General features: G+C 45.5%; 1 protein-coding gene across 2 annotated transcripts in view; it reads right to left on the bottom strand.

Moving 5' to 3' along the window:
- Window positions 1-27,300, bottom strand: part of ZZEF1 (zinc finger ZZ-type and EF-hand domain containing 1) — a 239,492-nt gene that overhangs the window by 94,354 nt on the left and 117,838 nt on the right. For both annotated transcript variants that reach the window (XM_088447033.1, XM_088447034.1), the window contains exons 26-30: window positions 18,913-19,153; window positions 10,562-10,641; window positions 10,350-10,434; window positions 971-1,463; window positions 444-608 (exon numbers count right to left, since the gene is read on the bottom strand). In XM_088447033.1, coding sequence (XP_088303159.1) covers window positions 444-608; window positions 971-1,463; window positions 10,350-10,434; window positions 10,562-10,641; window positions 18,913-19,153 — 1,064 coding nt within the window. The remainder of the gene's footprint in view (window positions 1-443; window positions 609-970; window positions 1,464-10,349; window positions 10,435-10,561; window positions 10,642-18,912; window positions 19,154-27,300) is intronic.

The raw sequence follows: 27,300 nt of genomic DNA, 5'->3' as shown, positions 1-27,300 counted from the left end.
ACTTTACTTGCGTCAGTAATAAGATTATGCATTGTGGGAAGTTTAAAGCACACACAACCTTGAACAGTTCTGCCTTCCTAACACCACTATGTGTAACAATGAATGTGAGTGCTCAACTACATGCACAGAATTTAAAATGTATAAACTGATAAAGATTGATTTTGAAGTTAAGAACTGGACAAAGTGGCACCTGGAAAAAACATAAGACAACTCCTTATGATAGCAAAATAACAAATAAACTGAAACAACCTATATGCGGTGGTTAAAGTCACTGCAACATCATTACTCACTTAATCCCCTTGTAAGTAGGAGTTGCATCTGCAATCCCCTATTTTATTTGTAATTGTTAACAAATGAGTCTAAATTAATATTCAACTCGTTTGTTGCATCTTGAAAGATGTGTGGAAATAAAAAAGGTCTCCAGCAGAGTACTGTACGCTTACTTTGTGAAGTCACTCTGGCAGGCAAGGAGCTCCAATAAATAGATCACACAGGGGGGCTGGAAGAAGTGAGGTTTCCCCAAAGTATCAAGACACTCTTGAATAATTCTAAGAACCTTTAGAATACTTTCAGCCTGGGCTTTTCTGAGGGACAGGACCTGCAAAACGCTTGCAAAACAAAAAAAAAAACATTTAAATGTTACATTTACTAATACAAGTTGGGCAATGCTAAACAGGTCGGTTGTAAGATACTTTTGGGTGGGCTGTAAGAGTTACTTTTGTTTAGAGAATTACTTTAATTATCCACAACTTTTTAATTCTTCTCTGTTCTGCTCACTGAAGACTCAAACACCTACATTAGTATAATTTTTCTATATTTAAGATTCTTACTTATAAAAGGATAATTAGAACACATTTATACCAATGAGTGATCTGCTTTGATCATCTTAAGCTGGCATTATTCATAAGAACTTCTGCTAAAAGCATTAAGGTCTAAAAATAATAACTGTCAAGAAAAGTTCTGTCATTACCTTTCATGGGAAATTGCTGGATCCTTTACAAAATCTAAGATGCTCTTCACAATGGGATATTTTTCTTTCACTGTTGGCACCATTTTTGGCTCCTCCATAGAGCGGAATGAGAGCAGCCTTAGCCTTGCCCGACTGAATGGGGCTTTACGTGTTGGAGTAGGAGGAGGAGAGGAAGTGTCTTCCACCTTTTCTGATGATTTCATTTGAAAGCCTACTGGTGTCTCATATTTAAACAGTTCTGGTTCCAGCCTTTTCTGAGAGTCATGGTCAAGCACTTGAAATTTTCCCATGAGACTAGGATGAGCAGCCTCAGGAGAAGCAGTAACGGGTGAGGTGCTTGAAGCTTGAAAATCAGCCTCCACAATGGAACCTTTTCGCATATTTAAACTGCAAACTGTTTTCTCTTCTGCAAAATTACAGCTGTCTGATAGCTGCTTTAACATTGTAGGGGAAAAGTGCAGCAGCAGAAGACACTTCTCAATACACTGCTTTGCTGCAATAATAATAAAAAAATAATATATACTGTATACACACTAGAACACTCACAATTATACAAAGATTGAGAAAACAAATACTCAAGGACAACAACAGCAAAGAGGTAATTTTTTCCATGGAAGACTGGGCCTTATTTAAAGTGGAAACCTTTGTTTTAAATGACCATGTATGACAACCATTATGAACTTAGGCATGGTATGACAAGGACCATTGTATAAAATGGGTTGGGTACGGGATGCCGGCGGTCAGAATCCAGACACCGGCATCCTGACCAGGTTAGAATGCCATCGCCCCCAGGTAAGTAAGCCTAACCTAACCCCTAACCCTCCTCCCTCCCCCCCCCCCCCCAACCCTCCACCTAGTGCCTAACCCTTTACCCTAACCCTCCCCCTAACCCCTGGATGCCAGCAAGTCGGGATGCCAGCGCTGGTATTCTGACAAGTGTGGGGATTCTGGCAAGAACGTAGCAAACAGCATAAAAGTAGAGATGTGCGCCGACCCCCGTGTTTTCGTTTTGGATCTGGCTCTCCCCTGGTTTTGGATCTGAATCTGGTTTTCGATTTTGTTCCTGTGTGTTTTGTTTTTAGGTTTTGGTTCTGTATTTTTTCCAAAAAAATATATAAACAGCTAAAACCAGGTAATTTGGGCCTGTTTTTGTTCCTACAGTATTATTAACCTTAATAACAATCATTTTCAGGCATTTCTAGGCATTTTTAACCACCTCACAGCTCACAATATTGATTTCACTATTTTTCACCAATACAGACCAAAGGCTGCAGCGAGCTGGCTGGCTAAAGTAAGCAACAGAGCAGCAGTACAAATGCACGGCAGTTTCAAAATAATAATAATAATATCAGACATCTATGAAACATATAGCCACACAGCAGTGGCAGACAGGATAGCAGTTTAATAACTATAATAATGTCAGTCGGCAATGCCCCAAATTGTGCCAAATGTAAAGGAAAGAGGTGCGAGATGGAATTGTCCCTCCCACCCACTCTTATGTGGGATATTAAAAAGGACATGCACTGTTTAACAAACCAAGCACTTTAGCCACTAGGACTGACACTTTCGTAGCTGAACTCCTTGGTTTGTTTGGGCCCCCCAGAAAACATTTTTTGGAAGGTGAAGATTGCATGTGCTGGTCCAAATTGCTGGTAGCTGATACTGGACTGCTTGTTATTAATTTACAAATTATAATTTTGTTAAACAAATTGCATGAACTCGCTGCAAATGACGTAACAGTGAGGAGGTGCCTAGATGGTTAATGTCCCTTCCTCTGCTAACTTTGGCTTTACAAATGGAACAGATGCCTTCACAGCTGTTGTCCGAATTTAGATTAAAATAATTCCACACCCAAGACGTTGCTTTTCTGGCTTTCTTGTTATCATTAGCAAGAACTGCTGCCACTGGTGGCTGATTAACGCAAACCACATCCTCATCATCAACATCCACATGTCAGATAGGACACAAATTTCCCCCTCATCCTCCTTTTGCACTTCCTCCACACAATCATCCTCATTTTTTATTATTTCACCATCTAATACTAGCACAGCCGTCATGGCATCAGTGATCCGCTGTGAAACTGGTTGACAGCTGTTATACTTACTTCCTCTATCAAAGGACTGTTTAATACTCAATTGTTTTTTAAATTACTTCCGATCACGAATAAGGAAGTTGATGATGATGCAGGTGTTGGAGATCGAAGGCGCTTGGATCCCACAGAGAGGGAGCAGGTAGGTGACACTGGCCTTGTTACGTTTTGAGTTTTGGAACTTGGCGACATACACTTTGATATTTGATGAATGCGCTCCAAGTGACGTAACAAGGAGGAGGTTCCTAGGTGGTTTAGGTCCCTCCCTCTACTCACTCTTGCTTTGCAATGGTTACATATGGCTTGTCAACTGTTGTCCGGATTGGGGTGGAAATAATTCCACACGTGAGAAGTGGATTTTTTTTGTGTTTTGCCCCTGCATGACAACAATGGGCTTTGACTTTTTCAATCCATGGGCTACAGCTGTTGCCTTACTTACACAAAGGACATCCTCGGCATCAACATCCTCATCACCCTTAGCACCTTCAACTACCAAAATATCCTGCTCCTCCATGTGCAATTCCACAGAAGCATCCTCAATGACTGCATCTGCAAGATTTTGACTGCCCTTCCCCACATTTACAGAGGGCACACAAATGTTGGAACTTGGAGGCTCCTCCACTACACATGGCAACCGTGGACACACTTGCACTCTCCTCTAGGATTTGCGATTTAGATTTTTCAGGGCACACAGTTGCTTTTTCCGAAGGGCTATCAGAATCAGCAGTCTTCCTAAAAAAAGGCCAAGGCCTTATCCTTTCCTTGCCACTTCGTGTAGTGAAGGGCATATTGCCAATTTTTTCTTTATCTAAAGGCAAATTTCCTTTTCTTAACTTCAGTACAAGTAGCTTTACCATATCGATGGCGTGACTTAAGCCCTGGGGCATGGGCCTTCATAGAGGACGAGGAAGTTGACGGCCTTGCACTGCTACAACATGAGGTTCTTGGCCTTGCTCTGTCATGTGACATATTTTCTGCGGTCTTGAAGCAGTGTCACAAGCACCAATAGTGTAGACAAGATGCGGTTACAAAATTCACACATGTGCAGTCGTGCACATACACAAAAATATTAGACAAAAATAAAAGACAATTGATTTTTATATTTTTTTCAGCTCCAGAACTTGAGCCCAGAGCACCGATTGATCACGACTGGAGTCGGGCAGCACTAGGTTGCAACTTGCGTTGCTGGCTGGATCTTGTGCAGTTAAGCCTAACACGCACACACAGAAAAATATTACAGTGAAAGACATTTTTTTTTTACAATATATATATATTTTTTTTTTTTTGGAGTCCAGAGCTTGGGCCCAGATGGATGCAGCACCAGCCCAGATGGACCCAGCAGACAGCAGAGCACCAGCCCAGAATGGATCAGCATTGCAGCACCCCAGGACACAGCAGACAGCAGAGCACCAGCCCAGAATGGATCAGCACTGCAGCACCCCAGGACACAGCAGACAGCAGAACACCAGCCCAGAATGGATCAGCAGTGTGCCAGCCTAGGACATAGGACACAGCAGACAACACAGCACACAGGTCCACTCTCCCAGCCCTACACTTCCCACCCTCCCTGTTCAGTCTCCACAGCCGGAGTGAAATGGTGTCCGCCGCGTGGTCCCTATATACTACATTGATCATAGAGACGTAAGCTCGCGAACCGCGAGATTTCAGACTATGGTTTTGCCTCGGTTTTGACATCCGAGTCAGGCGGTAAACTCCGAGCCTGCTTGGATCTGCAAAATTCGGGTGGGCTCGGTTCTCTGAGAACCAAACCCGCTCATCCCTAATAAAAAGTGGACATAGGATTTTTATCCTTACATTAAATCCTTTGCTATTTTGTCGGTCATAAAATTTGGGGACAGTGGAGATGTCACAAAACTGCCTCTGCTGATTAATACGGTCAGTGGAAGCAATACAAAGCCCCTCCTTTTCTCAACTGTTAGCGAAAGCCCAGTGCCATGCCACGCAGCCAGAAGAACTCAACAATTTGGTACAACGTGCCTCATTAGGGCCAGATACCCTGCCCCTTCATGATGGTTCACCAAAGCAATCAACCAAGCAATGGACTTGCTTGGAGTCTAGCTATCCCCTCTTCCAAGCATCACAGAGAACCAAAAGATCATCCGTCTTGCGGATATCGCTTGAACTCTGAACAGAGGCCTGATTCAGAGCCAGACGCTCTTGAAGAGCGCTCGCTCTGAATCTGGGCGTTTTTTTTAGTTGAGGCCTCCTGGCCGCTCGCTAAGCTGTGGGTGACCACCCACAGCTTTTGCGAGCGGCCAGGTGATGGTCGCGACCATCGGGGCTTGCGACGAGACTCTTGTGGTAGGGTCTCGTCCATCGCAAGCCCCAGAGAGCTTCCTGCTCTAACAGAGCAGGAAGCTCTCCACTGACATTACTGGTGATGTCAGTGGTGCCTCCCACAAACGGCAGGCGTTCCTTCGGGAACGCCTCAGTTTGTGTAGCCACCCCCCCTCCGTCCCCTCCAACATCAACAGCCGCCCCTTTTGTAGTGAGCCCCGGAGTGTGAGAAATTCCCTCTCGCTCCGGGGCATGCGCGCGGTGCGCGCAGTACCCCACCATCGACCCGCTTGCCAGAGGGTCTTAATCAGGCCCAGAATTCCTAAATGCCTTGATCATATCTAGTGAATGAGAAAAAAAAAAAAAAAAAACACCTTTTCTTCTGGACACCCAGTGTGCTCCCCAGAAAATGTTGCCAGCCGGGTGGGATCAATAGGTAGCCGGGTGGGGGCCTTCACAATAAACAGCGCCCAGATACTGCTCAATAATTGCTTTTTGGACACATTTAAAAAAAGACGCCCAGATACTGCCCAATGTTTGGAGCAGGGGTTCCCAACCACAATTCTCAAGGCACACTAACAGCCCAGGTGTTAAGGATAGCCATAGTTGAGCACAGGTGACTTAATTAGTACCTCAGTTATTTTGATTTAACCATCTGTGCTTAAGCATGAATATCACTAAAACCAGGACTGTTGGTGTGCCTTGAGGACCGAGGTAGGGAATCACTGGTTTGGAGGTACTTTTTTTTTTTTTTTTTTTTAACAGTACTTCGATACTGGCTACACAGGAGGGTGCTCAGCTACAGGTGGTCACAGACACAGAGTGGATGCAGGAGGACCACTCTCTTCACTGTTCCCGCTGGCAACTGCAGCACCCTATTGGCCAGTGTCAGGAAGAGCAGGCGGAGGTAATTGGCAGTGTCAGTATGAGAATGGGGAGATATTCATTAGTGATAGTAAGGGGAGATAATAGTCAGTGACAGTCAGTGTGAGTAAAGGGGAAGGGTGAGATATTGGACAGTGACAGTGTCAGTAAAAGGAGGGGGACATAATGGTCAGTATCTGTATATAAAGGGGAGATATTAGTCAGTGTTAGTAAGGGGGATATTAGTTAGTGACAGGAGTGTCAGTAATGGGGAAGGGTGAGGATACTGGCTAGCTGTAGGAGGTCATCGCGATGCTGCTGGGTGTCGGAGCTGAAGTCCATGATGTGGTCAGCCAGCTGGTCACCGGGACAGTTGGCATGGCGATATCTCACATGGAGCTCATCTTAAAAGTGGGTGGCAGGCTGGCCACTCTCTCGTAGCACGATGATAACGATCACATTGCATAAGACAAAGCTGGAGGTAAGGCTCAGCGCCGACTTGGTGAGGACCGTTTCCTAGTGGCCCCTGGGAGTAGTGCTGTTGCCTGTGTGACCTGGCTCTGTCACATGGTGGCCGGCGGCTCACACACTGTCCCGTGTGTTACTCCCAGTCCTCCACTTATACAGGGGGAGAGATCTTCTCTGCCCTCCTATATGACACCGCCCGCCACTGTGACTTTTGGCCGCATCACAGTGACAGGAGGCAGTGCTCAGTAATTTACAGTGCCGGACGGTGGGGGATTTTTACCGGGCGGACCGCCCGACAAAGCGTGGGGAGAATACTGGACACCTATTACAAGATCTTGACTAATGTGAAAATGGGAGACCACTTTGGGCAGAAAAGAAGGCTTAGTCCGAACGACAGCCCTGTCCTTCAGAAAACCCAGAAAAGGAAACTCACAGGAAGGAGCTCCGAATCTCTCCTCACAGTAGAAATGGCTTACAAAAAAGAAACAAAAAACATCCACCAGTTAATGTACTTCAACTCCACCAAATCTAATGGTACATGTTATAAGTTATTAATTCTACCCCCTCTTAACAGAAAAAGCAGGGAAGTTGCAAACGTTGAAAGCAGTTTGACCTGGAACTCCCTTGAGTGAAACTGAGGAAACTGGACCGACTCAAAAAACAATTTTTCCAACTTCCCTCATACAAAAATGAGCTGTGTATGAGCTAAGTAGTACTTTACCAGTCCCTAGAATGTGTCTTCCAGAAAAAACTGAGTATTTGTATTGATAATCCACCTGTGGAATTCCAGCATCTGTATTGTCTCCTGCACATGAACCTCATGCAAAGCCGGGAATTTGCTTTGATCAGAAGATCATCCAAGTTGGAACTGAATGGCTGACCTGGAAAGGTCTGACCAGCTGTGCTACCTGTGACTTATAGTTCTAGGCACAGTTACCAACAAGAAGAAACTATGTACACCTGTGGCCAAAGAAGTATCCATTGTGCAAGACTGTTGAAGGTAAAATTCTTGCACCTATCATGAAGTCTGCATCACCCAGGTGCTCTACAGTATCCAGTGAATGTTCCGGCAAAGCAGGAAATGCTAATATCAGTCTAAATGAATTTAAGCCCTTTCAAATATGTTATTTTTTAAGCCACTTGCCCAACTTGTACATCAATCACCCGCAATGACAGACCTATGGGAGGCCCCAGGCACAAAAAAAAAAATGGACTTAAGGAAGCCATCCACCACAGGTACGCACCATTCTCTTAAGACATAATACTGCCGATGGTACCTGGACATTATTAAATTGGTGAAATCCACAAACTAATGTGATTCACATTTTGCAGTATACTCAATGGGAAGGGTATAACTGGATAAAGACATGGGTGGAACTGGGAATTTATAGTCCAACCCTCAAGATTCAAAGAAAAGAATGAAACTAGATGTGTTGCCTTACAGTACACTTAAACTAGAAACATCTAGGAACTCAAAGATCTCAATATCTGCTAATGCAAGTGCTTGGCACATTGACCGAACTAAAACATACACTGACCCAAGCCCTCTTCCTCAAACTTGGAGGAATCCTCCAAATCAGAATCAGATAACTCTTCGACCTACGCATGTGATCAAAAGGCAGTCTGACTCATCCCAAGCCTGGAGCACAAGCAGTCACAAACACATGTGATGCAGCCAAGGTATTCAAATATTTTTGGAAGGGGGAGAAAGAAATTAACTCCTGCACAAATTATATTAATTATATAACTCAAGCGAGCTCTTCCAGAACAGCTACCATGGAACCCAGGGGACCCTGGCCAACCAAACTTGGGTAACTAGAAACTGACACAAACAACACACTGGACAACTGAGGGAAAAGCACCCACATAACGAATTAAAGTTAGACACCAGCTGAACAAGCTGAGCAATGGAGTCGGCTATTGACATCACCCTGGCCTGCAAAAGACGGCAGCATTTGATTATTCCTCCGGCAATTTAGAATGGCAGTTTCAGTACATAGCTCCCAGTCTTGATAAAGAACAGAAAGTAGCAAACCAGCTTAGGACAAAAGTACAACACTATCAGGAGAAAAAGTAACCTGCAAGGTAGGCTCTAAGAGCACAGTAAATATGAGAAAACCCTCAATCAGAAAAGCCATGCCACCAAACCTGGTATCTCACTGCAACCAGAGTACAAAATTGTAGTGCTGGAGCTTCTAAAATGTCTGTTGCTTCCTTTGTGCTTTTTCAATAATGGTGAGTGTGCGCCAGGAAGGTGGAGTGTGCGCCAGGAAGGTGGAGTGTGCGCCAGGAAGGTGGAGTGTGCGCCAGGAAGGTGGAGTGTGCGCCAGGAAGGTGGAGTGTGCGCCAGGAAGGTGGAGTGTGCGCCAGGAAGGTGGAGTGTGCGCCAGGAAGGTGGAGTGTGCGCCAGGAAGGTGGAGTGTGCGCCAGGAAGGTGGAGTGTGCGCCAGGAAGGTGGAGTGTGCGCCAGGAAGGTGGAGTGTGCGCGTGTGCGCCAGGAAGGTGGAGTGTGCGCCAGGAAGGTGGAGTGTGCGCCAGGAAGGTGGAGTGTGCGCCAGGAAGGTGGAGTGTGCGCCAGGAAGGTGGAGTGTGCGCCAGAAAGGTGGAGTGTGCGCCAGAAAGGTGGAGTGTGCGCCAGAAAGGTGGAGTGTGCGCCAGAAAGGTGGAGTGTGCGCCAGAAAGGTGGAGTGTGCGCCAGGATGGAAAACACACCTAACAGCTAATAGCTTTAAAGGATAGTTCCTTCAGTCACTTTAGCCACAGTTGGGCCTTAATGTCTGCAGTAGTCTCCACCTCACCTAGCCACTAGACCACACTGGAGTCTGTACCCCTGCTTATCCACCGCAGTTTTTCCCAATGACACCTAGTCACATCAGGGACTGGGAACCTACATCATGGTGAGTGGGGGCCTGGCAACATAATTACCACTGTGGCACTTCTGCTCCCCATCCAGATGCCAATAATGTGTGAGGCTTTCCAGCATTCTCTCTTTGGACCACTGCATCGAACATTGAAAATACCATAAATTAAAAGGAAGACTGGCAGCAACAGTAACATCTTTTGCAGTGCCTGGTCAATTTATCTAAAATTTAAGGATTCCGCAGTCATGGGGTATAGAGGGGGAGGAGCTAGAAAACATTAAAGATTTAAAATGTCTGTACATCTAGACCTACTCTGTGTATATCTCATTGTATCCAAGGCCCCGGGAATTGGATGACTCAAAAGAAAGTGATGGGAGTCACTACATTGACACAATGGACCTCCTAAAAGGGATGTAAGTCACGGCCACAAGCATCAAAGATATTTCTTAGACAACTGCCATATAAGCTTTAGTATAAATTTTCGGCAACCTGTACATTTGCACACATTGCAGAGAATTGAATTGCCCCCTATATGTCTAATAAGTTGCCTTCGGTGAAAACTGCACATTGAAATGATTCCCTGATGCAAGAAAAACTGTTTTTTCAATGTGTCAATTCAGCGATAAGCAGCTTGGGACAAAAATACAGACCTCTGTAGGCTGTGACAACTTTAGTGCGGCCTTAGCAATGACGCAAATAAACTAGTCCATCTGTCATTATAAATGCCAAATGAATACTTAACTCATGAAATGTTAAGGAAAATATTGAATAAACATATTTGCTACAAGACCATGCTTACCTAATGTGTCTGGATTCATTTCTGCTCCATCGACAACAAGTTTGTCACTACAGCCTGTGTGCAGAGATTTCTGCTTCATTTCCAGCTGCGGAAAACATGGAATAAATTGGTGAAACAGAAAGAAAAATAAACAAAATTAAAATGCTCTTTTTCTAGATAATTAAAATAGAACAAAAAAAATGTTCTCAGATAAAATGCAGACCAATTCTTACCATCCATATTCTAATCCCATCAGCCAAAGCATACACCTGCGCAAATTCTTCACATAAACCAAGTTTCCCTCCACTGAGCACTGCACAGAAAAAAAAGGACAAATAATTGTTAATTATTCATCAGTGCATTACACAGTAAGGAAGTTTGTTTTACTTTAGAGAAACAATGCCATCAGATTTCCAAAATCACCAATAACCAATAAGTCCAGTGTTCCTCTTGTACAAGTGCTTCTCCTTTAAACACTCACATATTAAGTACTCATCTGTGACAAAGAAATCAGGGCTTCGCTGATGTTACTGTGACAGGGACAGTCACAGATCTCCCCCCAATCTTTAAGAGGTAGGGCTTAGTTTGGACGGCAAGAACATTGCAGAACAGGTAGACAGTGGACTCAGGCCCTGATTCAGAGCCGAATGCTCTGACAGAGCGCTCGCTCTGAATCAGGGCCGTCCCTACGCCTTTTTGGAGCGGCCTCCTGGCCGCTCGCATAGCTGTGGGTGACCACCTACAGCTATAGCGAGCGGCCAAAATGATGGTCGCGATGGTCAAGACCAACGGGCTTGCGACGAGACCCTGCGGTAGGGTCTCGCTGCCGCAAGCCCAGGAGTGCTTTTGGCTCTATCAGAGCCAAAAGCACTCCCACTGACATCACTAGTGATGTCAGTGGGGCCGGACCCAGACGGTAGGCGTTCCCATGGGAACGTTTCCGTCTGGGCAGCCACGCCCCCGGCACACCCACCAAAGGGGGCGAGCTGTCAATCACCATCGACAGCACGCCCACTTTGGTGCGAGACCCATAACGACGGCTTGGCCGTCGTTAATCGGGTCTCGCGAATGCGCACGATGGAGGCGCCCCGTCGTGGGCATGCGCACTTGGGCACCATCGACCCGCTTGCGAGCGCTCAGCGCTCGCGAACGGGTCTGAATCAGGCCCTCAATTCAATATGAATTGAATAGCTCCGGGAAGGAACTCCCGGATATATTCAATTCAGTGCACTGTTATGTTGGAGAATGCCCATTCTCGCGCCTTTGTGTCTGGCATATGCAGGCGTGGTGGTTTGCAGTGAAAGGTGGACACTTCAGCAGCCATTAAAAACTATACTACACAAACAAAAGTATGTGGAACCTGAACATCACACCCATATGTGCTTGTTGAACATCTTATTCCAAAAGAATGGGCATAAATATGGCGTTGGTCACACATAACAGCCTCGACTAATTCATCCCAAAGGTGTTCAATGGGGTTGAGATCAGGGCAGTCCAAGTCCTTAAACACAATGCTCAACTAAACTTTTTTTTTTTCATGGACCATGCTTTATCCACAGGACATAGTGATGCTGAAACAGAAATTGCCCCTCCCTCATATTATAAGCACAAAGTGAAAAGGACAATTCTATAAAACATTTTATACTATAGTGTTACAATTTCAATTCACTAGTTCCAGACATAAAAGTAGTAATTCCACATTGGAGCAGGATGCACTCTCCTAGCATCCGGCAAACCCAGATTCATCTGTCGCACTACCAGATGTGAACAGAGTTATCATTCCAGTTACCACTTATGCAGAATTCAATGGCGGTGTGCTTTACACTATTTCAGAAAATTCAGAGTTATGGTATAACACACCTTAGATAACTTTCTTCGAGGTCGATAGGGTCCACAGAATCTACCTTGGGGCATGTAGTGGAAACAATCCATTGCGCCAAACAGCTCTAGCTTTGTAGCTCCCAGCATGCATTGGTCCTCCTCCCTATATACCCCGCCCCCAGCCACAGGCAGTTTGTAAACAAGCCTGACGGCAAGAGACAGAAAGTGGAGAAGGAAGTACACTGCACACCAGAAACGCTCAATATACGAAGAGGGAATCAGTGATACGAAAAAAAGCAAAAGAACAGATCCCAACTGAGGCCAGGAGTGTCAGGGAGGGTGCTCTGTGGACCCTATGGACATCGAAGAAAAGGAGTTATCTAAGGTATGTTATACCATAACTCTGATTTTCTTCTTCAGGGTCCACAGAATCTACCTTGGGGACATCATAAAGCAGTTCCCTTAAGGGTGGGGACGCTCCTGCACAGAGAGGAGAATCCACTGCCCAAAGGAAGCATCCTGGGAGGCAAAAGTATCAAATGCATAGAATTTGATAAAAGTATTGACGGAAGACCAAGTGGCTGCCGTGCAAAAGCTGTTCAGCCGAGTCGCCATGTCTAACCGCCCACGATGGTCCCGCAGAGAGTAGAATGTGCAGTCACCTTGTTTGGGACAGGGAGACCAGCCTGTGTACAGACTTGAAAAATAGTCATACGCAGCCAGCGAGCCAAAGTCTGCTTGTTTGCTGGCCAGCCTCGTTAGTGAAACCCATATAACACAAAGAGCGAATCTGATACCTGATGGAGCTGGTACTATCCACGTAGATATGAAGGGCACAAACCACATCCAAGGAAGCTTCACCTGTAGACAGGTCTGAAGACAAAGGTCGAAACTACAATCTCCTCAATCATATGGAAACAGGAAGGTTTAGTACGAAGGACAGCTCTATTTTGATGGAAAATCAAATATGGAGAGCAACATGACAGAACTGCCTAATCAGAAACTCTACGAGCCGAGGCGATAGCGAGGAGAAAAAAGGGTCTTCACTGTCAGCCATCTTACGTCCACTGTATCCAGAGGTTCAAAGGGAGCCATCTGCAATGCCCTGAGAAGCAAAGTCAAATCCCACGGTGCCACTGGAGGGACAAATGGAGGTTGCAGCCAGAGAATGCAGCCAGAGAACCCCTTGTAAGAATGTTCTAACATCTGGCAATTCTGCATTGGAACAAAGCTGACAATGCAGAAACCTGAACTCTCAAGGTAGCCAGACGAAGACCTAAGTTTAATACCATCTGAAGAAAAGCAAGTATTCTTGCAACCTTGAAAATCTTAGGGTCATATTCCTGTGAGCACACCAAAGAAAAAATGAATGCCAAATTCTGTGATAGATACAGGCGGAAGCAGGCTTCCTTGCCCTCAGCATCATCTGAATCACAGAATCAGAAAAACCTTTGGCCTTGAGGACGGCAGACAACAGCCATGCCGTCAAGCCAATAGAGGTGAATCCGGATATAGGCAGGGACCCCGCACCAGCAGATCCGGCCGTGGAGGCAGTGGAAGTGGACTGTCTATGGATAGACAAGTCTGGTCGGAGAACCAATGCCTCCTGGGCCAGGCAGGGGCTATTCATATTATCCTGCCTTCCTCCTGCCTGAACGTTGACGACCCTTGGAAGGAGGGAGATTGGAGGAAACCGGTATACCAACACGAAGTCCCATCTCACTGCCAGAGCGTCCATGAAGGCGGCTGTGGGGTCCCTTGTTCTGGACCCATACGTGGGGACTTTGTGATTGTGACGTGATGCCATGAGGTCTACGTCCGGTACTCCCTACTTGTCCACCAAGAGTTGAAAGACATCTGGATGAAGAGCCCATTCTCCTGCATGTATGTCCTGGCTTCCCAATTGACAACACCCGGGATGAATATTGCGGGAAGATGGCATTCTGCCCATAGCAAAATTTCCGCCACTTTCTTAATGGCTGCCAGACTTCGTGTGCCTCCTTGATGGTCGAGGTAGGCCACTGCTGTCGCGTTGTCAGACTGAATCTGGACAGGCATGCCTTGTAATAAGTCCTGTGCCAGAATGAGCACTCTGTGCACGGCACGAAGCTCCAAGATATTTATTGGTAGGAGACTTTACTGAACCGTCCACCTTCCCTGAAAGGTGTGCTGGCCCGTCACTGCTCCCCATCCTCGCATACTTGAATCTGTGGTGAGGAGTACCCAATCCGGGACCCATAACGGACGACCCATGTTTAAATCAGTCATCTCCAGCCACCAAACGAGTGAGAGCCGAACTTCTGGCAAGATGCAGATTATCTGAGCCTTTATTCGATGATACGAACCATTCCAATGAGCCAGAATCCAATTCTGGAGGGACCTGGAGTGGAACTGGGCATAAGCTACCATGTGGAATGTGGATACCATGGAGCCCAGCACCTACATTGCTAAGTGTACTGACACACTTTGCTTGCAGAGAAGACTACGTACACGAGACTGTACTGCCACAATCTTGCCCACTGGTAGAAGAATCCTCTGTCCCCGAGAATCCAGCAGCGCCCCCAAGTGCACCATCTGCGGGGTTGGAGAAAGAGAGGACTTTTTCCAATTTATTATCCAGCCGTGCTCTTGTAGGAGATTGTAACATCTCCTGAAGTTGTGCCAATATCAGGAGGTTGTCCAAATATGGCAGTATCCCAACTCCTTGTCGTCTGAGATGAGCCGTCATGACTGCCATTATCGTGGTAAATACCTGAGGAGCTGTAGCCAGCCCAAAGGGTAGAGCCTGAAATTGGTAATGTTGATGATCTACTGCCAATCTCAAAAATCTTTGGTGGGATCGTGCAATTGGAACATGCAGATATGCATCCTGTATGTCCAGGGAGACCATTAAATCCCCAGGTTCCATCACCAGCATAATTGACCGTAGGGCTTCCATACCGAATTTTGGCACATGGATGAACCTGTTGAGAGACTTCAGATTCAGGATAGGGCGATTTGACCCATTTGGCTTTTGAATCAAAAATACATTTGAATAATAACCCCTTCCCTGTTGCGTCACAGGAACGGGGACTATGACTCCTGACTTCAGGAGGACCGCAATAGACTCCTGGAAGGCCAAAGCCCTGACCGGGTCTAGAGGAAGGTTTGTATCCACAAACCTCTGAGGGGGATGCCTCAGGAACGTGATGGCATAACCCTGAGAAACCAGCTCTTGAACCCAGGCATCCGTAGTTGTCTGATACCAGGCCTGGGAGAACTGTAAAAGTCGGCCTCCAACCCTGAGAACAGGGGGAGGCCCGCCCCATCAGACAGTAGACTTACTATACGGCTTGGAGGCAGGACATTAGCTTGACCAAGATTTCTTGGGCTGACATGTCCTGGGGGCATGACTCTGTATAGAGAAGGACTGACCCTTCACCCTACTGTGTGAGCGAAAGGACCGAGCTGACGACTTCCTAAATTTCGGGATAGTCGCGGATGTTGGTGTTGCCAGAGAAGTCATTATGTCATCTAGATCTGGTCCAAACAGTACCTTCCTCGCAAAAGGAAAACATTCAAGAGCCTTCTTGTATCCTGCATCCGCCTTCCAGGTCTTTAGCCAAAGGAATCTTCGGAATGCAATCGAAGTTGCCGAGACCCTCAAAACCAAAATACCTGCACCAATGACCGCTTCTCGCATCTGATAGAGAAAAGACTGCTGTTCTCTGGTAGCATCAGGTATAATACCTTCCAGAGCTGTCATACATTCTTCCATAGCTTTCGCTACCCAGGCTACAGCCATAGCTGGCCTGGTAATAGCGCCAGATAATTAAAACATTGATTTCAAAAAAATTGTCAAGTTTTTTTTATCTGTAACTTCTTTTAAAGAGGATGCTGCAGGAATGGGTAATCAACCTTGTGAGCATCTATAGTTGGGGGAACTTGCCATGTGTTACACTTACCAACTGCAAATGGGTATCGAGAGGTTATATTCCTTGTAGCATGAAAATGCTTCCCAGGAGTACTCCATGCCTCAGACATAAGATTTGTCAGTTGCTCAGACTGAAAATAATCTTTAGCCACCTTCTGACGCTTAAAGACCACCTTAGTTGTCAGTGGGACCTCCTCTTCCTCTATACTGAGGACAGATCTAACCGCTCTCACCAGAGAGGGGATATCCACAAGAGACTGATGGTCTTCTTCCACTGAGTAAGACCCAGAAGTCTGAGTATCAGAGTCTGAAGAGGAGTTTAAGTCATCATGAGGCAATTCTGCGACTTTGTCCACTAAGTGCGACAAAACCTGATACCACCCGGGTGGTTCTAGCGTTGGAGCTCTAGATGTACTGGCTTGAACAGGTAGCTGTTTACAACAGAAGCTACACAATCCATCCAGGTTAACATCTTGCTCAGAAAGGCCTACCAAACAAGACACACATGATCTGAGTACTGGCATACTGTATCATCCTTTTCACCTTCACCTTTAGATATGGCAAATGTATAAATGGTATAAGGTGTACAGCATAAATGCAATGTGACTCCCTTATCAATGGAAGCCCCCACACCTCTCAGAGGGATGAGGAGAAACACAGTGATAGGTTTAACTGACAGTTTGGAACAAAAAACGGCAGTACAATACAGCAGCAAGCATTAAAGTCACATACTATGCATAAATACGCACAATTGCTATTGCAAATGGTACTCTGAAACAACTAGCTTGCCCCGGAGGGGTAATGGTAAAATAGAGTGCTATATACCAGATCCAAGGGAGGGAATCAGTATGATAACCGGCTGTTCAAATCCCGACAGCAGAAGCCCGGCAGTGAAGATCCCAACAGGTGAGTATTTTTTCTATTTACTAAATTAACCTACCCTCCTAACCTCCCCCCCCCCCCCCCCCCCCAAGTGCCAAACCGTAACCCCCCTTTCCCAGCAGCCTAATCCTAAATCCCCCGGGGGAGGGGGGTGCCTAACCCTAATCTCCCCCCCCCGGGGGTGCTAACCCTAACTCCCCGGGGGGTGCTTAACCCTAAGTCTCCCCCAGGAGCCCCTAACCTAAAACGGCCCTTCCCCCCGCGGCTGTCCACGCCCGGCTTACCTTCGATCGGTTAGCCGGGTGTCGGGCTCCCGGTGTAGGTCTAATAACAGGCGTCGGGATTTCGACGCCTGTCAGTAGACACTTGCCGAGATTTGATAGTCGGGAAGCCGGCCGTCAGCTTCCTGGCTGCATCCCCAAGGGAGAGGTATACAGGGAGACAGACCAACCTCTGAGATCAACCGCTACAGCAGTACACACACAAATGCGATCTGTGAGCGTCTCGCCACGAGGTGGTCAAATATAGCAAACCAAATGCTGAACGCCACCCCGGAAGTTACGTCTGGTTTGAGGGAGGAGCGCCTTTTCTCCCCATAGGTGCGATTTTGACAGCACGTGTATGCTGGCCTCATAGTAGTAGACACTAACTAACTAGTGCGTGTACTACCCATCCCTGGCGACAGACGATAAGGACCCGGGCCGCCTTAGTGAGGACACGTCACACGAGGCCTTCATTCGATGAGTCTCCTACACCGGATGCTAGGACTGCCATGCACTTACCTGTCATCTCCTTGCCAGACCTGCAGTCCGGACCTCAGCACAGGCGCTAGCTAAGCCACGCTGGAGGCCCGCCGAGAACCTCACGGCACATAGCGGTACTGGTGTTTTCGGCCCCGGCAGAGGTAGTAGGCGCCTGCTACTCCTAAGCTGTAGTTCAAAGAATGAAGTAAATCACAAAATAAAAAAGCCTGGGACTGTCTAGGCAGTTCCGCTGTATAACAGGTGCATCTGGATACTTGCCGCATACCAAACAAGAAAACGGCTGGCTGGGGGCAGGGTATATAGGGAAGAGGACAGATTCATGCTGGGAGCAACAAAGCTAGAGCTGTTTGGTGCAATGGATCGTTTCCACTACATACACCAAGGAAGATTCTGTGGAACCTAAAGAAGAAATGTTTGGTATGGTGATCCGAGGCTCATGTGCAGCTGCTTGGCTATGTTGTTATGGACATTTAGTTGGGGTGATCAGTATACAATGTTTTAGCTATACCCATCAATTGAACTAAGTGCACATCTGATATATTGTTTATGTGACATTTTTATATTCTTCATATTATAACAAAGAAGCACAAGGTAATAATTTAATAAGCACTTATTTATATTGCTCTGTGAAATTATTGCGGATTGTATTATTTGAAGGGACTGCAAAAAATGTAAAATTTGCTTAAACGTATATTGTACCTAGACTTTACTAAAGGAAAAAAAAGGAATCTCTCTGCAATTCTGTCATACAGTACCTCTCAACATTGTTCCTCCACCCAACACATTTGGCCTCCCACACCACTTACATTCTCCCCCTCACCTCTGTTGCAACAGATTTCCATCCGTGTCCCCTCATCCCCTTCACATCTATAGCAACACACTTCTGTAGCAGCACATCTCTTCACCAGTCTTACCCTAGCTCATTTCATGCTCCCACTCCTCCATTGCACATTTTAGCTGTCTTCCCAAGCGTAGAAACTCTCAATGAAGATGAATCACTGCAGCAGTACAGAGCAGCATATCACAGTGCAGCTGATTCATTCTGATTTACTGCCAGACTGACCTAACAAATGGCTGAAAATCACAGTAACTGCTACCTAACTGCACTAAAAAAAAAAAAAAAGGGTCAGCCTCTTAATAATAAGCCACCAAGTTATGTTGGACAAATAGTATGTTGATCAGTTTCTATATGTTTGATATTTACCATATCTCTGCAGTTTTCCATATAACTGTGGCGTAAGATAAACCAGAGCAGCAAAGGTGCAGTTCACAGCTTGATCAACCGCTGAACCAGCCACTATATCATTGTTTGTCAGCTGTTTCCTAATGGCTTGCACCAGTCCTTTGAAAAGTTCATAGTTAGGGCCACAGAAATCCTGCGTAGGATCTGAGTTTGCAAAGTCAAGGAGAAAGTTACGACAGTCATCTGCATGAGAGTTCTTAGTCTGGAAATAAAATAATAATGTAAAAGAGCATTTACATAATATTAGGTTACAACTTAAGACTATGGTTGCAATAGTTTTGGTCTGACAACAATGTTTTCATAGTGAATTAATTGTCGTCATCCGTTGATAAACCACAAGAAATATACATGCACATATCACAATTTGCAATCCGTTTACAACTCATTCAGTGTTTACATTTACAAGTTTGCAAATAGTTCTGTGACCATAACCAGACACGGAGCTGCAAGCTTCTCGGATGTAGTGGACTCTAAATTTACTTCAAAAATTGTTATAATCTCTATTAGTTAGTATATTAATTGTTAGAACAAATGTTCCATTGACAGTTATATTGCTAAAGACATTGTTTAAATAGTTACAATGAAAAACAGCTGATTAAATCTACTTATTTAGCCAATAACTGTACTATATACACCAAGTTCTTCGCTAAGAGTTCTCTGCAAAAGGCAATCATTTTAATATTAAAAAAAAAGGCACACACTTATAAATAAAAGTTCACCATATATTTGTAAAGATTTAAGAAAAATCTTAAATTATTAAGGCTTAATTTAAACACACTTTTTATTTTAAATAAAATAACCTTAAAAACCGGTGTTAGTATAAATTAGGTCTAAATTTCTTCAAATGTTAAGAAGCCAATGCAACAGGAGTCAGTATGTTTACAAGTCACAAAATGAGGACTACAACTAAAGGCAGCAGGGGCATTATGTGAAACAAATGACAAAGCCAAATTTACATGTATAGTATACACATAGAAAGTGAAATAGTGGCCAACACATCATTGTCCACAGTATACCACAGTAACAGTGCCACTATACTGATTATGCTTTGGAGTCTACAGTATGCCAACACCAGTATCTACAATATACCAAGACCACTATCCCCACATATATTGCTGTGGAATGAACAGAATGGTAAGGACTAGTGCCCCCACAAACCTGTCAGTGTTAGTCAGTGTTAAGATATTGGTCATATAACTCACAGTTATGACATAACCACAGCACAAGCCCATGTACGTAAATTAGAAACTCACATCATTATTATCAAGAAAACTTTGGATTACCCATTGTCAGCTGCCACCTAGCACAGTTAATTACCCAAAAAGACATAAGACATCAATCCACCATACACATACTGCATAAGAAGCACAAAAGGAAACAGTGTTGTATTGTATGTAGTGCAGAATAATAGTAAACAGACTCTTAAAATGTAACTTTTATTCATAGTTGTATTAAAAATAATATAAAACCAGCTAAATAATTACTTATTATAATAAACTACTTATATAAACATGTAAGGATAAAAGTACAGAATTAGTGTAAGAAGTCAGAATGGTGACAATAAAATGCATTGGCTCATCTCTAAATAGTTATTCAATATGATAAGTGTTAATAGTTCATCAAATGCTCTGATGTGTGTGTATATCAATGTTTACATATTATGATGGAAACTCTCAAGATGTTCAGTAATTAACTGCTTATAATTAGGTACAGTTTTACATCATACACTGAGTGTGACGGGATAATCAACTTATGGCCTGAATGGTTGGTATTGTAGATATATTTTTTGTCTCATAACATTTACCAGCTTAGTGTATAAATATTTGCAACACTGTAACTGACTTCTGAAGAGTTTTTTGGTATTGTTGGTAAAGTAATTCAGTACCGATTAGTGTGTCTCAATAAAGCCTTGCACTTCAGAGATCATGGATAAGTTGTATATTAACAGCATATGTTGTATGGGCATCATAGACCATGTAATGGTTAGCATTACTGCCTCATAGGACTGAGGTCGTGGGTTCGATTCCCACTACAGTCCTAACTGTGTGGAGTTTATATATTCTCCCTACGCTTGTGAGAGTTTCCTCCGGGTGCTCCGTTTTCCTCCCACACTCCAAAAATATACTGGTAGGTTATTTGGCTCCCAACAAAATTAACCCTAGTGTGTAATGCTGGGCACACACTGGCAGATATATTGGCCGATCAATTGATAGTGCTGTCGGCCAGTGTGTACCAGCGATATGTCTGAACGATGTCGTTCTCAGACATAATCGTGTCGGCTGTGCTGCACAGCAGATGCCCAGTGCATCTGCAGATATATTGGGGCATCGTGCTGTGTGTACGGGCGGTCAGCCGACTACCCGTACACTTGCATCTGCAGCCACGGGGATTATAGATGGTAAATTCCAAGTTGGCAGGGACTGATGTGAATGGGCAAATATTCTCTGTAAAGCGCTGCAGAATGTGTGTGCGCTATATAAATAACTGGTAATAATTAAATTATCTGGAATTAGGCACTATCATGAGTTTCTTTTTGTGCTTCTTGAATATGAATTGTTGTCAGTGGTAGCACCCTCATTGTGATCTGAATAATATAATAACCAATATTGTTTCATATACCCTTCATTATCTCTATTGAGGCCTTAGCAAAATTTTTAACTATTAATCTCATACTATAAATATTGTCAGTGCAGTATATCACCCTTTTTCCTATGTAACATACTGCATTAGCACAACAGTAATATAATTGAGTTCACCAATGTATAAATTATTCTGTTCAAAATAAAAATCTTGAACTGCTTAGTGCACATGCTTATAAACGATCATTGCTCTTAAGCAGACTAGCACACATCACCATTCTACAGTAGTGATGCCTACCTGTTAAGTCTCTTTCTTCAACTCCATTAGGGGGCACAGGGCTGACACTGGGTATAGCCTGGTGAGGAGAGTATCGGCAAAAAATACTTAAATAAAAGCCCTTACAACATCCAAGAAAGCTTCTGGCTGAGAAAAATCCAAAGCCTGGAAAGCAGGTACGACAGTTTCTTGATTTTTGTAGAAGCATGACACCACATTGGGAAGGTAGCCAGACGAGTCAGCAACACAGCCCTGTCTGAATGGAAAACAAGTAACTGGGAGCAACATGATAGGGCGCTCAAATCAGACACCATCCGGACAGACGCAATGGCTAAAAGAAAAAAACTGTTTTCCATGTAAGCCAAAGTAACTCAACCGTCTGTAACGGTTCAAAGGAAGCTGTCTGGAGAGCTCTGAGAACCAGGGACAGGTCCCAGGGAGCCACAAATGGTGGCTGAACGTGGAGAACTCCCTGGAAAAAAGGTTTGCACATCCGGGGAGCAGTGCTATATGAAAAAGAATGGACGAGGCCGAAACCTGGGCCTTCGAGGATGAGAGCAGGAGGCCCAAATCCAGACCTGTTTGTAGAAAGGAAAGGGGACCGGAAAGGCAGAAAGACCTGAGGTTAAAACCCCTAGTGGCATTTCAAGAAAAATAGGTACGCCAAATTAGATGATAGATACGCACTGAAGAAGGCTTCCTAGGGTGCAGCATGATCCAAATACACTACTGGAAAATCTCTTCGCTATTAGGACGGATGTCTCAAGAGCCACCCCGTCAAAGCGAAACGGGCCAGATCCGGATGGAAACACGGACCTTGAGACAGAAGATCCGGCCGCTGAGGAAAACGCAGTGGTGCGTCTATGGAGAGGCCCAACACATCCGCGTACCACACCTGCCGAGGCCAATCCGGCGCCACCAGGATCATCGTGCCTCCCTCCAACAGCTTGATCTTGCGGAGAGCCCAAGGAATCATTGAGACCGGAGTTCAAAGCAAATTCCAGTGCATCTACAAGGAGAGCTTCTGGATCCCTGGTGTGGGAGCAGTAATCTCGGTAGCCAATGGTTGTAACAAGACGCCATCATGTCTAGTTCCGGCAGGCCCCAACGGCGGACTACTAATTAGAAGACGTCTGAATGCAACGCCCACTAGCCTGCATGAACATCCTGACAGCTTAGGAGGTTCGCTTTCCAATACTCCAGAGATGAAGACTGCGGACAGTGCTGGAAGAGGATGCTCCACCCAAATGAGAATTCGGCTAACTTCCTGCATGGCTCCTTGACTACAAGTGCCACTCTGGTGGTTTACGCAAGTGACTGCGTTTACATTGTCCAACTTTACCTTTACCAGACGTCCCTGAAGTAGGTGCTGTGCCCGACACAGAGCCCTGTATACAGCACAAAGTCCCAGGATGTTGACGCACTTAACGACCCTGAAAGGTTAGATGACAGGGTACTGCCGCTCCCCATCCCCGAAGGCTTGCATCGGTGGTGAGTAGGACCCAGTCCTGGATCCAAAATGGACAGCCCTTGTCCAGATGTGAGCGCTGGAGTCACCATGGTAGGGAGAGACGCACCTCACATGGAAGAAAGAGTCTGTGCCTTGAGGTTCGGGTGAGACTTGATCAATCCTTTTAGAATGACCCCTTGAAGAGGTCAGAAGTGGAACTGACCGTACGCCACCATGCCGAACATTGAGACCAGAGACCCCCAGAATCTGTATGGACAACCGACGCTGGCCTAGAAAGGTGCGGATTCTGGCTTGTAAGGTCAAGATTGGTGGGAGGAAGACTCTTTGAGCTCTGTCATCCAATAAGGCTCCCAAGTGGAGCATCTCCTAGGACGGAGTTAATGTGGTTTTCCGCCAACTGATAAACTAATCTGTGTGACTGTAGAAGCTCTACCGTCAGACAAATGTGATCTCTGAGAACGGTCGGAGACTGGGCCAGGAGAAGCAAGTTGTCCAAGTAGGGTAAAGCTGGCCACACACTAGACTTGCATCCAACTAGTTGATTGGTTGGAATGAAAATCTGGAAACGTATGGGAGTAAATGATGATCAGCAATTTGCTCCTAAATGCCAGAAAACAGATGAAAATGGTCATTCAGACAAGTTTGTTAAATGTTTGATCTAAACAATTTGTTCAAACAACAGTTTTTGTCCATTTTCTGGGATTTGGGAGCAAATTGCTGATTTTCATTCCAACCAATCAACAAGTTGGATGGTTGGATGAAAGTTGGTCTAGCTTAAGATTCTGATGCCCATGCAACGAAGATGTGCTGCCATTATGGCCATGACCTTGATGAACACGAGGGGCCGTGGACAGACCAAAGAGTAACACTTGAAACTGATAATGGCTGATTTGTACTGCAAACCTGAGGAAGTGTTAGTTACTGGTTCATATAGGGATATGCAAACATGCATCCTGGATATCCAACAATGCCATAAAAGTCACCTGACTCCTGATTCAGTGCCCACCGATTTGCTGAGTTCCCAGGTGCCCTGTCAAGCGAACAGCCGAGCTCCAGGTGTGTAGCTGACCCCGCAGAAAACCTGCTGCATACCGGGGCCTCTCTCGGGCACTCCCAGCCGCCATTTCCCTGTTCTGGGCCCCCTCTCCCTGCTGACCCGTCGACTGTGCCTTACCACTCACACCGGTAAACATACCTGGACGGGTGGAGTAGCTGGTCTCCCTGCCACTCTGCTCTCAGGCGCTCTCGGAGGTTGGTGGTGCGTTCTCCTCACTTCTCCGCAGCACTGCCTGTAGCCGCTGGTGAGCTGCGCCTGTGATCCTGTGGCGAACCCCGTCAGCGGCTGCTGCATTATCCGGATCCCTGCTGCCGGGCAATCTGCCCGGCGTCGTCCTACACACCGCCTTTGACTGCGGAGTGCTGAGCAGGAGGCTCAGGCCTTTCAGTGGGAGGCGGCCATCTTGATTGCAGCTGTTGCTGCATGGAGGACCCCTGCACCTTCAGACACCTGACGGAGGTAACGTCCGGCGGTGAGATCGGCGATCACCCATCTGCTGTGACGCTGATCCATCCTTTGCCCTTCCTCGCTTCACCCGTAGACATTTGCTGTGCTGTCTCCAGAGAAGGAGAGGAGATGTGGATTGCGCTGACTGATGGCGCCGTCCGGGAACACAGACAGTGGGGGTAAGAGAAGCTCGCTCCCCCCAAGGCACTTGCTGGGACTTCCCCTCTATCTAGTTTCCCTGCCCTGCCGCGCACTACCGCTGTCTCACCTGACAGCTGCCCGGGTGTGTGTAGTCAGGAGAAAGCAGACAGGCACAGTTCTGACGCTCTGCACTGCATCACTTCCAAAGCTGAGGATATAAGGCTATTTCAGAGCTGCAGATTAATATCATACTGTACATTAAAGTGGATCCGGAGCCCCATCTAGTGATCTCATTCACAATCTCCTGCACCTATACTTTCTTCTGTGTTGCTCCGATAGTCAAGATGCTTCAATAATTGTATCACACTCTTCTGGTCCCCAGCCTTTCTATTGTGTTGCCTATATTTGATATAATTACCCCTCTTTCACTATATATTGGTCCGATTGATCTATAACCTTCCTGGTCATTCCAATAATGTCACAAAAACCAAAGAAAATCAAGCTGACTGATAATTTTTTTGGATCTAAATCAAAAGCTTTGGTTGCATCTATATCCCAACCCGCATCTCCGTCATCACCCCATGCCTCGGATATGAGCATAGATCCACAGATTCAGGCAGTCATGACTAGCCTCCTGGGAGGAGTACAGTCTGCTTTTCATCAAGAACTCTCGAAAGCGGTTTCGGATTTTAAGTCAGAGATTGCCTCCTGGGTACTAGAACTGATGCTCTGGAAACAAAAACAGACAATCTTTGCCGGTCTCAGGGACGTTTAGATAAAGAGCTTGCACGTCTACACGATGAAATTGAATCTCTTAAGGAAAAACAGGAGGATCAAGAAAATCATTCTACACGTAATAATCTTTGAAATCGGAATGTGCCCGAATCAGTACTCAGCTCGACATTACTCACTTTCCTTAAAGATTTCTTTAAACATGTTGTTCTTGAATTCTCTGATGAGGACTGCCTTCTGGATAGAGCACATAGAGGCCTCAAAGCCAAGCCATCATCACCTCAACTTCCCCAGGATATTATAATCCATTTGCACTATTATATATCGAAAGAGAAAATTGTTGATACTCCATTCATCTCCTTTCAAGACATGCACTTGCAAATTTTTCAGAACTTGGCTCCCTCCACAATATAGAAGCATAGGGATTTGCAACCAATCACGCAAGTCCTTCGACAACATCATATGCGTTACAAATGGGGGTTCCTATTGCAAATTTTTACCAACAATACAACACACCCAGTGAAAACCTTGATTCAAGGGCAGGACTTATTAGACAAATTGGACCTCCTACCAGAACCCGCCTCTTCTCCTCGTAGCGGCTCACCAAAACCCCAAAAGGCCAGACCTCCGCTCCCAGAATGGACACGGGTGACCCACCGTCAGGATAAAGACTCTGACCCTCCATGAGGTGTCCCTGTCCTATAAGGCCCTACTTCACTGCTTCTGAACATGGGTCCAGCAATCTATTTACTTTCTCACAACGAAGGACTTGGGGCCTGATTCAGACTTGGGAATAGAGTGATATCTCTCTCTCTCAGCTGATCATCTTGGTGAAACCATGCTGCACTGCAGGTGGGGCAGATTTAAAATGTGCAGAGAGATTTAGATTTAGGAGGAGTGTTTCCAAACTGACATCTAAATTGTAGAGTAATAATAAAGCTGTGCAGTATTTGTGGGCTACATGCAAAATCAGCCAGTATTTACCCCACATGTAAAAAAAAATGTATGTATTTACACCCCTTGCATTGCAACATGGTTTGTTCAGGTTCACAGTTGAGAGATATATCTCACTCTGGCCCTGATTCAGATCCGGACGCTCTGACAGAGCGCTCGCTCTGAATAAGGGCCGTCCCTCCTCCTTTTTGGAGCGGCCTCCTGGCCGCTCGCATAGCTGTGGGTGACCACCCACAGCTATAGCAAGCGCCCAAAATGATGGTCACGATGGTCAAGACCATCGCGACCATCGGGCTTGCGACGAGACCCTGCGGTAGGGTCTTGCTGCCGCAAGCCCTGGAGTGCTTTTGGCTCGAAGCTGGATAATTGGCTGAGACAAGATCAGTTTAAAATTGAATCACGGCGACGCCATCTTGCGACTGGCCGCAAGACGCCATCTTGGAAATGAAATCGCAAGACACCATTTTGTGAATGGCTGCCCAAGTGCCATTTTAGATAAACTCACAATTAAGTACATATGGCGAGATTACTATTAGCACCATGCGATTGCATCTTTCATCATTTCTCATATACACAGTAATACGCACAATTGCGCTGTTAACTAGTCGCATATTAGAGAATGCATAAGATCCTATATGAAAACACCGTTTAGTAGCTAAATGCGCATGCATCTGTCCCCAGTTAACTAGCG

This window comes from Taudactylus pleione, unplaced genomic scaffold, assembly GCF_031769625.1.
Source record: "Taudactylus pleione unplaced genomic scaffold, aTauple2 ptg000411l, whole genome shotgun sequence".
Classification (NCBI taxonomy): domain Eukaryota; kingdom Metazoa; phylum Chordata; class Amphibia; order Anura; family Myobatrachidae; genus Taudactylus; species Taudactylus pleione.
The sequence above is the reverse complement of the archived record's forward strand: the minus strand, read 5'-3'. Positions and strand labels throughout refer to the sequence as shown.